Source organism: Octopus bimaculoides, chromosome 5, assembly GCF_046866305.1.
Source record: "Octopus bimaculoides isolate indiv1 chromosome 5, ASM4686630v1, whole genome shotgun sequence".
Taxonomy (NCBI): Eukaryota; Metazoa; Mollusca; class Cephalopoda; order Octopoda; family Octopodidae; genus Octopus; species Octopus bimaculoides.
In genome coordinates this window covers 51,160,454-51,174,340 of record NC_142932.1, presented here as the reverse complement: position 1 = coordinate 51,174,340, position 13,887 = coordinate 51,160,454, and the positions used below count along the sequence as shown (strand labels likewise).

The 13,887-nt window shown below is 35.9% G+C and overlaps 1 protein-coding gene across 1 annotated transcript in view; it reads left to right on the top strand.

Moving 5' to 3' along the window:
* The window catches only part of LOC106879041 (sphingosine-1-phosphate lyase 1), a 55,866-nt gene that overhangs the window by 33,434 nt on the left and 8,545 nt on the right, over nt 1-13,887 (top strand). Inside the window, exons 7-11 of the mRNA XM_014928455.3 lie at nt 3,012-3,048; nt 9,591-9,698; nt 11,238-11,300; nt 12,619-12,765; nt 13,045-13,165. Coding sequence (XP_014783941.1) covers nt 3,012-3,048; nt 9,591-9,698; nt 11,238-11,300; nt 12,619-12,765; nt 13,045-13,165 — 476 coding nt within the window. The remainder of the gene's footprint in view (nt 1-3,011; nt 3,049-9,590; nt 9,699-11,237; nt 11,301-12,618; nt 12,766-13,044; nt 13,166-13,887) is intronic.

Here is a 13,887-nt window from a genome sequence, read left to right as displayed (position 1 = left end):
TGCTGAAGATGTCACAGGATGTGTGAGAAAAGAGCTTAGACAAAGACACTAAAATAATAATAATAGGCACAGGAGTGGCTGTGTGGTAAGTAGCTTGCTTACCAACCACATAGTTCTGGGTTCAGTCCCACTGCGTGGCACCTTGGGCAAGTGTCTTCTACTATGGCCTCGGGCCAACCAAAGCCTTGTGAGTGGATTTGGTAGACGGAAACTGAAAGAAGCCCATCGTATATATGTGTATATATATATATATATATATATGTATGTGTGTGTATATGTTTGTGTGTCTGTGTTTGTCCCCCCAACATCGCTTGACAACCGATGCTGGTGTGTTTACGTCCCCGTAACTTAGCGGTTCAGCAAAAGAGACCAATAGAATAAGTACTAGGCTTACAAAGAATAAGTCCTGGGGTCATTTTGCTTGACTAAAGGCAGTACTCCAGCATGGCCGCAGTCAAATGACTGAAACAAGTAAAAGAGAAAAGAGAGAGTGTGTGTTTAAATGGCAAAATATGACCATCCTCAAGTCTAACAATATCTGTTTCAGCACATGATTTCACATCAGGGATCTTGCAAAACAAATACATGAGCATAATGGGGTTTTATTTGTATCTTTTAGATGAATTTTAAAAAATTCAATTACATTTGTGTAAAGAAATAGGCTTGGCTTGTGTGCTGCTAATTGTTTCATTCTTTCATAAACCAGGAGTTGGATTTCAGGCATAAAACCCTCATCTCTCTGTTCTACATTCTGGCATCAATAATGAAAATCAGTCAACAAAAGTAGTAATTTAATGTTGCTGTCATTCTATTTTTGTTCAATGTCAACTCTAGTCAAGCAAGGTTATGGAGCAAGACTGTTGTAGCCCATGACCATCCTCCCTTTTTGTCTGTTGTGTTTTTCTTCTTTTAGGATGGCTTGGGTGCAATCTGAGGGCAGAAATAGCTGCCATTTCTAGCATGTAGTGCAGATATTGGCATCCTTTTTTTACAGCAAGCAAATCTTAAAAAACATTGCCATCTTAAACTGAACCATACAAAAGGCAAACACCTTCTTTGATAACTCTGGGATGATCAAAACCTTGTGAGTGGATTTGATAAATGAAAATTGAAAGAAGCTAATCCTATATATATATTCAAATATGAATTAGAAGTAGCGCTAGTGTTGTAAATATTATTGAACACATACTCAATCTATGTGCATTGCTTGTTCACTGGTAGGCTGCAATTTGGTGCAGTGGAAATGACTCCATCAAAGCACTGGGTGTTAAAACACCTGAAAGTCATAGACAGGTGAGACAACTCACCCTAAATCTAAATGTTTCTCCCTTATAAACTGCCATTGGCAGGACAATGCTCTGGCACAGCAGAATCTTCATATGGTTGCAAATCCAAGTGTTGGTCCAGATCTTTTTCATTTCTCTGAACACTGCTGTTGCATGCTCAATTCTGGAGTTGACATCTGCCTCAGAACTCCACTCAGTAGCAATATTGATGCCCACGTAGGTGAAACCGATGTCTCCAGTGGGTTCTTTATTCACAAGGATTTGCCCACTTATTTTCTATAGATTAAAGTTTAGAGTTTATCATTTTTTCTAGATTATACTATCTCTACTTAAATAAAAAAGAAGAAAAAATTGATTGAGAGAGCATGGAAAATTAACAAGAGAGGAAGAAATTAAATTGTTCAAACTGCCAGAGCTGGATTGACAGATTATATTAGACAATCATGATATAATGAGTGACATAAAGGGCTGCATGCAGCATAAGTACCATGGGTTGCCCATGCCTGGCATACAGGCTGGTGGGCTTTGCTGGCTTACAGTAATTTAATTGATATAACATTGATAAATTGTTTGGACTTCTTCAGCATTAGAAATTGTTTCAGAAATTCCGAAGCATATCATAGAGCTGTTTATACATTCGCACATATGAGGGAATACTGAAAAGTTCCTGGTTTTAAGGGTATCATGAAAGACCTGGCTGGAGGCTCAACCTTCCAAATTCTTTTACAGGGCTTAGAACAACTGAAGGATCACTGCAATAAGTGTATGAATCTGAGAGGGGAATATGTTGAATAAAATAATGATTAACTGATCGTCCTGTATTTCTTTTACCAAGAACTATTCACCATCCCCTTGTACATGTATGTTGTGTGTCTGTGTGAATATATATATATATATATATATATATATATATATATATATATATATATAAACACAAATATGTCTTGTTAATTTCCAGTCTTCTATGAAAAACATATCTGGCCAAGGAAACATTTCCTTGCTTGAAAACAGGTGAAGGTTGTCAACAGAAAGGGCGTCCAGCCGTTGTAATTCTGCTTCAACAAATTGTTTTCACCTATGCAAGCAAGGCAAAGGAGACATTAAATGATGATGATGATACATATATTTATAAATATGTCAGCTTAGCTCAGTCCCTCCTTCTCACATATCAGTTTTGTACAGTGAGAAGCTATGTCGTCTCTCATACTTATAGACAAGTGGGCACAATAGATATAACAATATATGGACTACTTTGAACCAGTAACTAATACTCTTATTTACATGCAGTCAAAATTTAGATATTTAGAATAACCATTGTTAAATTATGAAAGTATATGTCCTTGCAGTTAGATTGTTAGGCAAATCATTAGGTTGTGTGTCTGATTTTCAGACCTGGCAACATTTGTTTTTGTTCAAGGCAATTCATTTCACATTGCTTGAGTAAATTCAACCTTACAACAGATTGGTATCTTGTTCAGCTGGTAGTCTTGTACATTTGTACATTCAGCTTTGTAAATCTGGATATAATCAGGCATCATGAGTGTGTAGGCTTGAGGTAGACATCTAAAGTGTTAAATTCTTGAATTTTTATTTTAAATTTGTATCCTGTTTCTATAAAAAAAAATTGCGATTCTAAAATTGACTTAAATAGATTTGGAGATAATTTGATATTAAGTTTATTTTATTTTGCATGACTTATAATGTTTTAAAAATTTTCATCTTCAGAATTGCTCCAAAGACTGCTCATGCTGCTTTTGATAAGGTGAGTGCCATTGACCTAAAGATTATTTTTATGATGTTTAATAACTACAACAGAATTTTGTGTTTTCTGGGCGCCCTTAAGTTTAATTAACTTTTGAGACTATTTTAATTGTTTTAGAATATAAAAAAAGTTAAATTTTATTTTCAATATTTTACATGTTTTTCGAAAATGATTTTGTTATTTAGGCGCAAGAGTGGCTGTGTGGTAAGTAGCTTGCTTACCAACCACATAGTTCCGGGCTCAGTCCCACTGCATGGCACCTTGGGCAAGTGTCTTCTACTATAGCCTCGGGCTGACCAAAGCCTTGTAAGTGGATTTGGTAGACGGAAACTGAAAAGAAGCCCATCGTATGTATGTATATATATGTGTGTGTGTGTGTGTGTGTCTGTGTTTGTTTCCCACGACATCGCTTGACAACTGATGCTGGTGTATTTACATCCTCGTAACTTAGCGATTCGGCAAAAGAGACCGATAGAATAAGTACTAGGCTTACAAAGAATAAGTCCTGGGGTCGATTTGCTCAACTAAAAGGTGATGCTCCAGCATGGCTGCAGTCAAATGACTGAAAAAAGTAAAAGAGTAATAGAGTAGTGCAAATTTTAATTGCCAAAAATGATTTTTAAAAAGTATCTTTCTATTTTAACCATAATGTCCAAAATGACAAAGGCCTTTTTCCTCTCCTCCACTAATTTTATTTCATAAATCAGACTGTACCATTATTATAAACTAGCTTAATAGCTAGCTTATAGTAAAGGTACAGACTTTTAAGCTAGCTCCCATGGAGGAATTATTGGGCTTGCAGCCCAAAACTAAAGAGAGCTAAGTAGCATGACTATAATACATCTATAAGGACTATATGCCCTGGTGGTGTTTGATCAGAGGTTAAGGACAGATGATTAATCTATATATATAAAAATGAGAATGTGTGTCTGTCTGTCTGTCTGTCGGTCTGTCTGTCTGTCTGTCTGACTGTCTGTGTGAATCCCTAAAACTCGAGAACTACGCAACCAATTTCATTCAAATTTTACACATGCCTTACTTAGGGTTCCAGTTGTGTTTTAGTCCAAAAAAATTATTAACTTCTTGCAGAGTTCGAGCACACGGCAACATAATATCTCCTCCACTATTTAAGTATTACGTGTCAAAAGTGAAACAAAAACACTCATGTCAAATACTTTCACTTTAAAAATGAAACTATTCCACTAACTGAAACAATCACATTTCGATACTGTAGTGACAGACACTTTCACAGAGAGAAAGAGAGAGACAGAAAGAGAGAGAGAGAGAGATGTATATGTATACATATACATGTATATGTACACCATTTCGATACTGTAATGACAGATACTTTCAGAGAGAGAGAGAGAGAAAGAGAGAGAGAGAGAGAGAGAGATGTATATGTATACATATAGATGTACACGTATATGTATATATATATATATATAGATCTATACATACATGTATATGTATACATATGTGTAGATGTATATATATATATATAGATGTACATGTAATATGTACACATATATACATATATACATGCATACAGATATCTATACATATATACACCCATCACACACACATACACATGCACACAAACACACACATTAGTCATTTGTTTTCTTATCCAAAACTACGTCAAAAGTACTGAATGGATCTTTATGAATTTGGAAATTATATTCTTTGCATAACGGCCATAACTCCCATGAAAATTCATATATTTTTGATGTTGATGAAATTTTAACCCGAACATAACAGATGAGCATTATTTAGAAAATGATGTCACACGTTATCGAGGCTACCATTCTTTCTGGATGTGCAAAAGGGGATGACGTCTTTATTCCAAGAATTCCTCTTACTCCATCAGGGGCAGACATTCCTTTTACATTCAGAAGACTACAATTCCCCCTTCGTGTGACTTTTGCCATGTCCATAAACAAATATCAGGGTCAAACACTGTCTGTAGCTGGTCTTCTCTTGGAAGAGCCCTGCTTCTCACATGGACAACTGTATGTTGGCTGCTCAAGAGTGGGCAGCAACAAAAAACCTATTTGTATATGCTCCACAAGGGAAAACAAGGAACATAGTTTACAATGAGGTGTTATAATCACAACAGCAAGAAAGTATGTACATGATCACCTTCTTTTACAAAACTTCATTGACTTTCATATATTTATATTGATATACATATATATACGTGTGTTTGGGTGCGTGTGTGTATATACATCTCTATATATAAAGATGATGCGTAGTCTAGACGGTGTTTTTAGATTTCATTATTCTCTTTAACCCGGGCAACGCCGGGTATTTCTGCTAGTTCTGTAATATAATCATTCTCTTGTTCCAGTCCCAAGTTGAATTCCAGCTGTTGGCTTATTTGACCCAAAGTTCTTATCCCAACATAAAATTGACGAGGCGAATGTCATTTATCCCCCACTTGATGTGTGACGTCATCTGACAAACACCACCAAGATAGTGTGAATCAGCCAATCTTTACCTGCTAGAAATAACAACCCAAATCCTTTTAAATTGGAGCTCAATACTGGATGTTCAGGAACCAAATAAAGAACAGATTTTCAATCTTGGCATCATCCCTGGTCCCCAAAAAGGTATAATATGTCTATGTAGAGCAATCGTTGACTGAGATACAGGGGTCCCAGACAGACAAACAATTTCACTTTTGTTATAATTGATAGGGACAGATTTTCAAAATAAACTTGTATTTAGTTACCTCCCTTTATATTTTGAATTCAAATCTTGTGGTAGACTGTATTCCACTTCTCAGTGGTTGATTAAATTAGTACCAGTGATGTACTGGGGTTGAATGAATTGATTTCACTCATCTCCAAATATTACACTGCACTTATCTTATTGATCTTGAAAAGATGAAAATTAGGTTTACTAATATTTTTTGATGGTTTAATGTCCATGCATAACTAGGTTGGCTGAATGTGCAAGCACCTACTCAGGTTTTCTTTTTACCTTTACTTATTTCAATCATTGGACTGTGGCCATACTGGAGCACCACCTTGAAGTGTTTAATCAAACAAACTGACCCCGGTATTTATTCTTAAGCCTGGTGCTTATTCTATCAGTCTGTTTTGCTGAACTGTTAAGTTACAGAGATGTAATCAAGCTAACACTGGTTGTGAAGTGGTGGTGCTGAGAGATGGACACAACTCAAGCACAAAGACATACACAGGTATATCCATCCATCCATCCACATATATATATATATATATATATATATATATACACACAATTATATATATATATATATATATAAATATGTGTATATATTTATACACACGAACATCATCATCATTATCGTTTAACGTCCGCTTTCCATGCTAGCATGCGTCGGACGATTTAACTGAGGACTGGTGAACCAGATGGCTGCACCAGGCTCCAATCTGATCTAGCAGAGTTTCTACAGCTGGATGCCCTTCCTAATGCTAACCACTCCCAGAGTGTAGTGGGTGCTTTTATATGTAAGTACACACACACACACACACATTTATATATTTATATAAGTATATATTATGTTCTGGGGTATTCGTCTGTAAAAAAAACACACATACACACCCCTCACATACATAAAACCACACACACACACACATACACAACACACATACACATATACACACATGCACACATACACATATACACACATGCACACACGCACACACACCTCTCACATACACAATACTCACTCACATACATAACACACATGCACACACGAAAACATACACAATATACACATACACGCACGCACAAAAAATATACACACACGCGCACACAGAAACACACATACAGACACACATAAACACACACCCGTACCTAACACTCACAATCCCACACACACACGCACATCCACACACTACACACACACGCACACACACACGCACATCCACACACTACACCCACATGCACACACCCACATACACACACGCACACACCCACATACATACACACACTTCTCACCAACACTACACACTCACACAAACACGCATACAATCACACACACATGGACATAAACAACACACGCATATACAATAGCAAACGCACGCACACACACGTACACAGCAACGCACATACACACAACATACACATACACACAAACACACACGCATGCACAGAAAACATACACATACACACACGCGCACATACAAAATACACACACACACATACACGTACCCAACACCTACAACCCCACACAAACACGAACACACACACTCAAATAACCACCTGTTGACCTTCTACCTACACTGTTTATAGCGTCCACTAACCAGTCCTGCTACTAATTTCTTCCACTACGTCATACACATACACACACACACACAAACACACTAACAGATAAACCACCAAACCATGCACACACACACACACATACATACGCACACACACGTTCTGTTATCACACACACACTCGCAGACTACCGCACACGCACAGATATTCATCTCCCTTTTTCACTCTCCTGTCTTAGAAAGAACTTTTCCCCCACCACCTCCTCTTCCGGTCTTTTCATAATGTAACCTCGTGGGCATCGGTACCATTTTCTTCTTTCTCCGTTCTTCCATTCTCCGAACTTTCCATCTTTCCGACGAAGGGCTACGCCCGAAACGTCATACACTCTCTCTTTCCTTTCCTGAGCGTCCAATAATACTATCCATATCACGTCCTCACTTTGTTGTTTTTTTGTTATTGTTTTTTTTTAACTATATATATATATATATATATATATATATATATATATATATATATATATATATATATTATTTTGCTTAAAAGAGTTCCAACACTGTCTGTTTTTTATGTTTTATTTATATTCCTGCAGAACTAATGTGGGGTATAGAATATGGAATATACAATATATAATATGATATACAATATAAAATAAAATAAAATAAAAATGGATGGCACCATGAAAGAAAGTATTGAATGTAGATGAAATATTGAGTGTTCAATATAAAGGATCAAATATATAAATATAAATATACATATATAAAGGCAACTCGAGTTTCAGGGCTATTTCCCTTCGTCATGGCCGGTATGACAGACTTTAACAGACAGTCTGTTAAAGTCTGTCATACCGGCCATGACGAAGGGAAATAGCCCTGAAACTCGAGTCGCCTTTATATATATATATATTTATATTTATATATTTATATATTTGATCCTTTATATTGAACACTCAATATTTCATCTACATTCAATACTTTCTTTCATGGTGCCATCCATTTTTATTTTATTTTATTTTATATTGTATATTGTATATCATATTATATATTGTATATTCCATATTCTATACCCCACATTAGTTCTGCAGGAATATAAATAAAACATAAAAAACAGACAGTGTTGGAACTCTTTTAAGCAAAATAATATATTCCTCTATACACAATCATACAAAAAAACCCACCTTTTTTGTATTTATTTTTACTCGCATATATATATATATATATATATATATATATATATATATATATATACACAGTGATGCCTCAATATACGAGTAAATCTGCTCCCGGAGACCACTCGTAAACCAAAAACTTGTGAAGCAGAGCAACAACTTCCCACAGCAGCATTTACACACACACGCGCACACACACACACACACACACACACACACACACACACACACACACACACACACACACACACACACACACACACACACATACATACATACATACATACATACATACATACATACATACATACATACATACACATATATATATATATTCTCTTCTTTTATTTGTTTCAGTCGTTTGACTGTGGCTATAATGGAGCATCGCCTTTAGTCGAATAAATTGACCCCAGCACTTATTTTTTGTACGCCTAGTACTTATCCTATTGGTCTCTTTTTGCTGAACTGCTAATTTAGAGGGACATAAACACACCAACATCGGTTGTCAAGCGATGGTTGGGGGATGAACATATGCGCGTGCACGTGCACACACATACACACTCACACACTCATATATATGATGGGCATCTTCCAGTTTCCGTCTACGAAATCCAGTAACCGGGCCTTGGTCGGCCGGAGGCTATAGTAGAAGAGACTTGCTCAAGGTGCCACACAGTTGGTCTGAACCTGGTACCATATGATTGGTAAGCAAGCTACCACAATGCCACTTATATATATATATATATATATATATATATATATATATATATATACTTTATTTAAAAGCAGCAGAAATATAACAAAAAACTGTTACTCGGAGTTTCACGTTCCCATTCATCGGACAGTTTTGTTAGTTCTAACAAATATGCTTTTAAATAAAGCATATTACTCTACCTCTGGTATTTGAGTACTCTCTTTTCCACCTTGTTGCACATTTATGTGCTTACTCTGGTATATATATATATATATATATATATATATATATGCACATACGATGGACTTCTTTCAGTTTCCATCTACCAAATCCACTCGCCCTAGACTATAGTAGAAAATACTTGCCCAAGGTGTCATGTAGTGTTAGCTTATGTTAGCATTCATATTGTTACTGCTTTTACTTATACATTCACAGGCTGCCATGGTGTTACGAATGAGGCTTACTCATATTCCAGTAGACCCTGTTACAAAGAAAGTTGATGTTAATGCTATGAAACGAGCCATCAATAGAAACACATGTCTTGTAAGTATGATTCTAACATTTCATTTTTATATTCATCCATCCATCGTCTCTGTTCACTATTCAGGGAAGGTCATGGCTGTAGAGTACTCAAGCATCTCTTCCAAAGACCTTCCTAAACAATCTGAGGATGTTGAAACAGAGTGGAGATTGTTTTGTTCAACAGTTTCTTCTTCAGCTGCACAATGCTGTGGATGAAATTGTCTCAGTGTGATGCCAGGTGGTAAAAGAACTTCCTGGTTTAACCACAAAGTTAAAAATGCCATCTGAGCAAAGAAGGGGGCTTACAAAGCTTGGCTTTGAAATAAGTCTCCCCTTTTGTATTAACAGTACACTGTTGTGCAAAACGGTGCTGCTGAAACACTAAAAATGTTCAAGGCTAAATCATGGAAGAACTCTGGGAAATTGTAGATTGGATTTAAAGTGATTTAGATTTTTGTTTAGGAATCTATGTAATGTCAGATAAGATGTAAGTATCTAAAATGCCTCATAAGAACATGAAGACCATTCAAGGGTTGGTGCTTAGCTTTGGTTTTAATGAGCAAGTTGTGGGTGAGGGGTAAAACTTCCCTCTCTGGATAGGATTCTAGTCTTTCACAGGTAACATTTGGCTCCTGTTCCTGACATCTCTGTTACCTACCGAAGAAATGCGGAATAAAAGTGTTTAAAAAAAAGACAAATTGCCAGTAACACTTTTTTTTAACTCATAACCTTTGAGCACTTGCAATCTTGTCTTAAATAATGGCAAGCACCTTCTGTCAGTTTGTAAATAAATGTCCATGTGTAAAAGCAATCTCTTTACTCTGATGTGTATATAATAACATTTTAGATTCTTGATGTTTAGCTTCAGATGACTTCAAATGAGCAAACTTATGACCCAAGGCATTCCAGCCATGACCATCTAGTCTTTTGTTCTTAGTCTACCCTGGACTACATAGTACAATCTATCCTTCATTTTTTTTAACATGGTAGAGTATGATTTGAAAGAGATTTAGTTGGTTTTTCTTGTAGGTTTGATGACCATATAGAGGTTCTTTCATTTAGCTATTGCTGTTGTTGTATAGGTAAGCTTTGAATGACCAGATCTAAGACCAAAAGTATTCCATCATGACCTCTCTATCTAGATTTTAGTCAGTGTTTCTTAGACATTGTTATTTAATGTGTCCTTCCATTTTAATGATGACATAGTACAATTGAACCCACTTGCATTTTAATCTGCTATTTCCAGCCCAAATATTCTACCATTTAACTTTCAAACTAGCTAGATCTGGCTCTTCAAACCAGCCCTACAATGTCATTCTTGAAATAAACAATCACATCATCAAGATCTTGAAGTTACACGGTAGTGCATGATTAATTCAAAATAGTATGAATAAATATGCATTACATTTGACTGAGTAATCTGAATGTGAATGGGTTAAAAGAGTAAAAGGGATTTAGCTATTTCTTACAGGTTTAGGGCCTCTCATAGAGGTTCCCTTATTTTCACTAAGGTTAAGTCTTTAGAAAATGAATCTCATTTTAAAATTCTATCTTTTACAGTTAGTTGGTTCGGCCCCACAGTTTCCACATGGTATTATTGATCCAATAGGAGAAATTTCTGAGGTAAGCATGACTTCTATCATATTTTGCTGTAATTTATATGATTATAAAAATTAATAAATAAACTTGTCTTAAGGCTGTGTAATATAAGAAAGCTAAAATGTATTTGAAGATTTGCTACAAGAAGCATTAAATGTTGTTTCTAAACAAAATAAGTGACCATTTGGTTAGTTTACAGTGTTGAAATGTATGTTGATTCTGTGTAGCTATTTCAGCTTTTCATGATGGAAATCCTTGAAAGTTGAGTGTCTCTTCCTGGTATGTGACATAACACTTGTAATAGAATATGAGTTTACAACTATTTCATTAGTTGGTCAGCATGTCTACTCAAAAAGACAACACGTGTGTGTGTGTGCACACTCACACACTGTTTTATTTTATTATACTTGTAAGATGTTTATGCAATTGTGTATATTTACATATTGATGGAGAAATTGTTTTCACAGCTGCTACTTAACCCATTATAGTTAACTTACTCAACTTTGGAGTAGAAGTAGAACTTGTTTGCTAAGTAGATTGAAGAGAGCCGAGTTTTGTGTTTGGCGTAGTTACATAACATAAAAGCTTTTATTAAGTTTGAATTGATGGATTGAGTTGTCTGTTGGTTTTGACAATTTCAGTTGTTTGATGAATTGAATATTTGACTTTTTAAATTAATATGCAAGTGGTTGGATATCCCACAGACATGTGTATCCAAAACATAAATTGTCAGCCAAATCAGCATATCATAAACCACAGAAGTGAACTTTGCCTTTTGCTCTTTAAAGCTTGGTAAAATAAATGACAGTTAAATATAAGCATATAAAACTAAACTGGCACTCAGTCAGTTATGATGATGAGGGTTCCAGTTGCTCCGATCAATGGAACAACCTGCTTGTGAAATTAACATGCAAGTGGCTGAGCACTCCACAGACATGTGTACCCTTTATGTAGTTCTCAAGGAGATTCAACGTAACACAGAATGTGACAAGGCTGCCCCTTTAAAATACAACTACTACTCATTTTTGCCAGCTGAGTGGACTGGAACAATGTGAAATAAAGTGTCTTGCACATGGACACAGCATGTCATTGGAAATTGAATTCACAACCTTATGATCATGAGCTGAATACCTTAACCACTAAGCCACTTGTCTTCACATATAAGTATATAGGACATTTAAATCAATTGTGCTCTCCCGCAAAATGTGTTTTGCTCCTGTTAGAAATTACTTATTAATAAAATTTAAAAGCCTTAAATACCTTTTCCTAATTAACATGTTTGTTTATATTTTTTAATAAATATGTTTTCTCTTCTGTTTTATTTTCAAAACAATTCCTCCAGCTTGGTTTAAAGTACAACATTCCAGTTCACTGTGATTGTTGTTTGGGTGGTTTCCTTGTTCCATTTCTGGAGAGAGCTGGTTTCCATATGGACCCAGTTGATTTCCGTCTCCCTGGTGTAACAAGTATTTCAGCAGACACACACAAGGTAAAGTTTTATTCTTTATCTTTCTTTCATCAAATTAAGCATCATTTAAACGAACATTTCTGTATATCTTTATCTCACAGTATTTGGAACTAATAAATTAGACAGCTTCATCCTGCAGTGGCTGTGACAGATGCTACTGTTGTTGTTTTTGTTCTGTCATTAATTTTCAGATTGGGCCTTCAAGAGTTTCATAAATATTTTAGTTTGTTGCTTTCAGTTTTTTTTTAATGTTTTGAAATGTTTTTGTTATTAAATCATTGTGTTTGATGTTGTTTCCAGTATGGCCAAGCGCCTAAAGGCTCTGCTGTTTTGGTGTACAAAGACCCCAGCTATCGTAAATTCCAGTGGTTTAGCATTACAAATTGGCCCGGTGGAATATATGCTACTCCCACATTTGCAGGTATCATGATTTTTTTTGTCTTTCTTTCTATTTTTCTTTTGTTTTCCACTGCCCACCATCACCCCACCTCCACCATATCTAGCAGTTTGAACAACTGTGTTATGAGTCTCCCTTATTAGGAGTGCGTTGGCAAATGGAAACACAATTTTGAGAGATCCTCCTCTGCTTCCTCCTCATCATCAACATCATCATCATCATCATCGATGTCGTTGTTGTTGTCATCATCATCATTATCATCATCGTTTAACATCCACTTTTTTATACTTTCATGGGTCGGACAGTGTTTGTTGTGGTTGAGGCAGATTTTCTAGTGCTGGATGATCGTCCTGTCACCAACCTTCACTCGATTCCAAACAATGTAATATTTTTCCATAGTTAAACATATTTTTCTCAGAAGACTGGAAATGATGATGCTCATTTACAAGCACCACATGATGTCTACACAAGGGGACATGGACACAAACACACACACATATGTATACAAGTTTCTTACAGATCCTGCCTACCAAGTCCACTCACAAGGTCTATATTAGAAGACACTTGCCCACAGTGCCATACAGTGTTTAGAAAACAAAACTTCTCAAACACATAGACACATCATCATCACCACCATCGTTTAACATCCACCTTCCATGCTTGCATGGGTGGGATGGTCGTAACAAATCGACCAGGTGACTAGGGGATGTGAAAGCATAGAAGCTTTTGGACAAAATGATTTAATC